The sequence below is a fragment of the Hipposideros armiger genome, unplaced genomic scaffold (genome assembly GCF_001890085.2).
Source record: "Hipposideros armiger isolate ML-2016 unplaced genomic scaffold, ASM189008v1 scaffold_2247, whole genome shotgun sequence".
In the NCBI taxonomy this organism is placed as follows: domain Eukaryota; kingdom Metazoa; phylum Chordata; class Mammalia; order Chiroptera; family Hipposideridae; genus Hipposideros; species Hipposideros armiger.
In genome coordinates this window covers 11588-12526 of record NW_017733593.1, presented here as the reverse complement: position 1 = coordinate 12526, position 939 = coordinate 11588, and the positions used below count along the sequence as shown (strand labels likewise).

Genomic DNA, 939 nt, shown 5'->3' with positions numbered 1-939 from the left:
ATTTGCAAGAACTAGGATAGTCACATGTATTCAAGTAAATTAACTTTTCATTAAGTCACATTCAGCTTTTCATGGGAGCAAGAATAAAAAATAAAACATCCAAAATGAAAAACTAGGTTTTTCCTTTTTATGAGTAAGTAAGATTTACTTATTCTGACAAATATGTCCCAAGCAAGACAATTATGAGTACATTTCAGAAGTTCTCGTTCATTGGAAACTAATAAGAAAAATGGTGGGTAAGGAGGGTGCTGTCAGGGGAGGGGAGGAAAGGGTCTGCCTTCATATTCTCTGGCCCAAAGGGTTCCAGGTGGTATCAAATTTATGACTCCACTGAAGACCAAATTTCTATTTTTTTTCCAGGCAGAGTTAAAATCAAACTAAGAGGCATTAATTGAATGGCTCTGGCCACAGGAGAGGAACTGACAGTGTGGGCCCAAAGCCACCAGGTCTATGGATCTCCTCACAGGCAGGCAGTTTGGAGGGTGGGGCTGGTTACCTGGACTCTAGGAAGGAAGGTGATCTGAGTGGACCCTCCGCCCAAATCCAGCATGCCCACACTGCTGCTTCCTGCGGTTTTCAAACTGCCTGCAGCGCAAGGAGTAAAAACCAACACAGTACTGTCACATTAGTAAACAGATGAGAACAGTAGGAAAAATAAGGAGAGATTAGAAACCAGGCCCTTCAGTGGAAATAAAAACAAGATAAGAGAAATAGCTGTAGCTATTTAAAACTGCACTATATGTTTCAAGGACATGAATAATGGCTCCAATGCCTGTGACTTTAATTTGAGCAATGAAAAGACAATACTGACCTGCCACAGAGATACTGGGCCTGCCGTATCTATTGCTCACCACTCAGAGATGCTGACTTCTCTGATATTCCTTCATGCCCCAGGCACGCCTTCCCTCACTTCAGCTCTCCTGAGGCCCAGGCTCCTGA

At 43.0% G+C, this 939-nt stretch overlaps 1 protein-coding gene across 1 annotated transcript in view; it reads right to left on the bottom strand.

Annotated features, from left to right (window-relative positions):
• ENTPD6 (ectonucleoside triphosphate diphosphohydrolase 6) overlaps nt 1–939 on the bottom strand; it is a gene marked incomplete at its 3' end in the record, with an annotated part of 26326 nt that overhangs the window by 13825 nt on the left and 11562 nt on the right. The window contains exon 3 of the mRNA XM_019634926.1: nt 497–585. Coding sequence (XP_019490471.1) covers nt 497–585 — 89 coding nt within the window. The remainder of the gene's footprint in view (nt 1–496; nt 586–939) is intronic.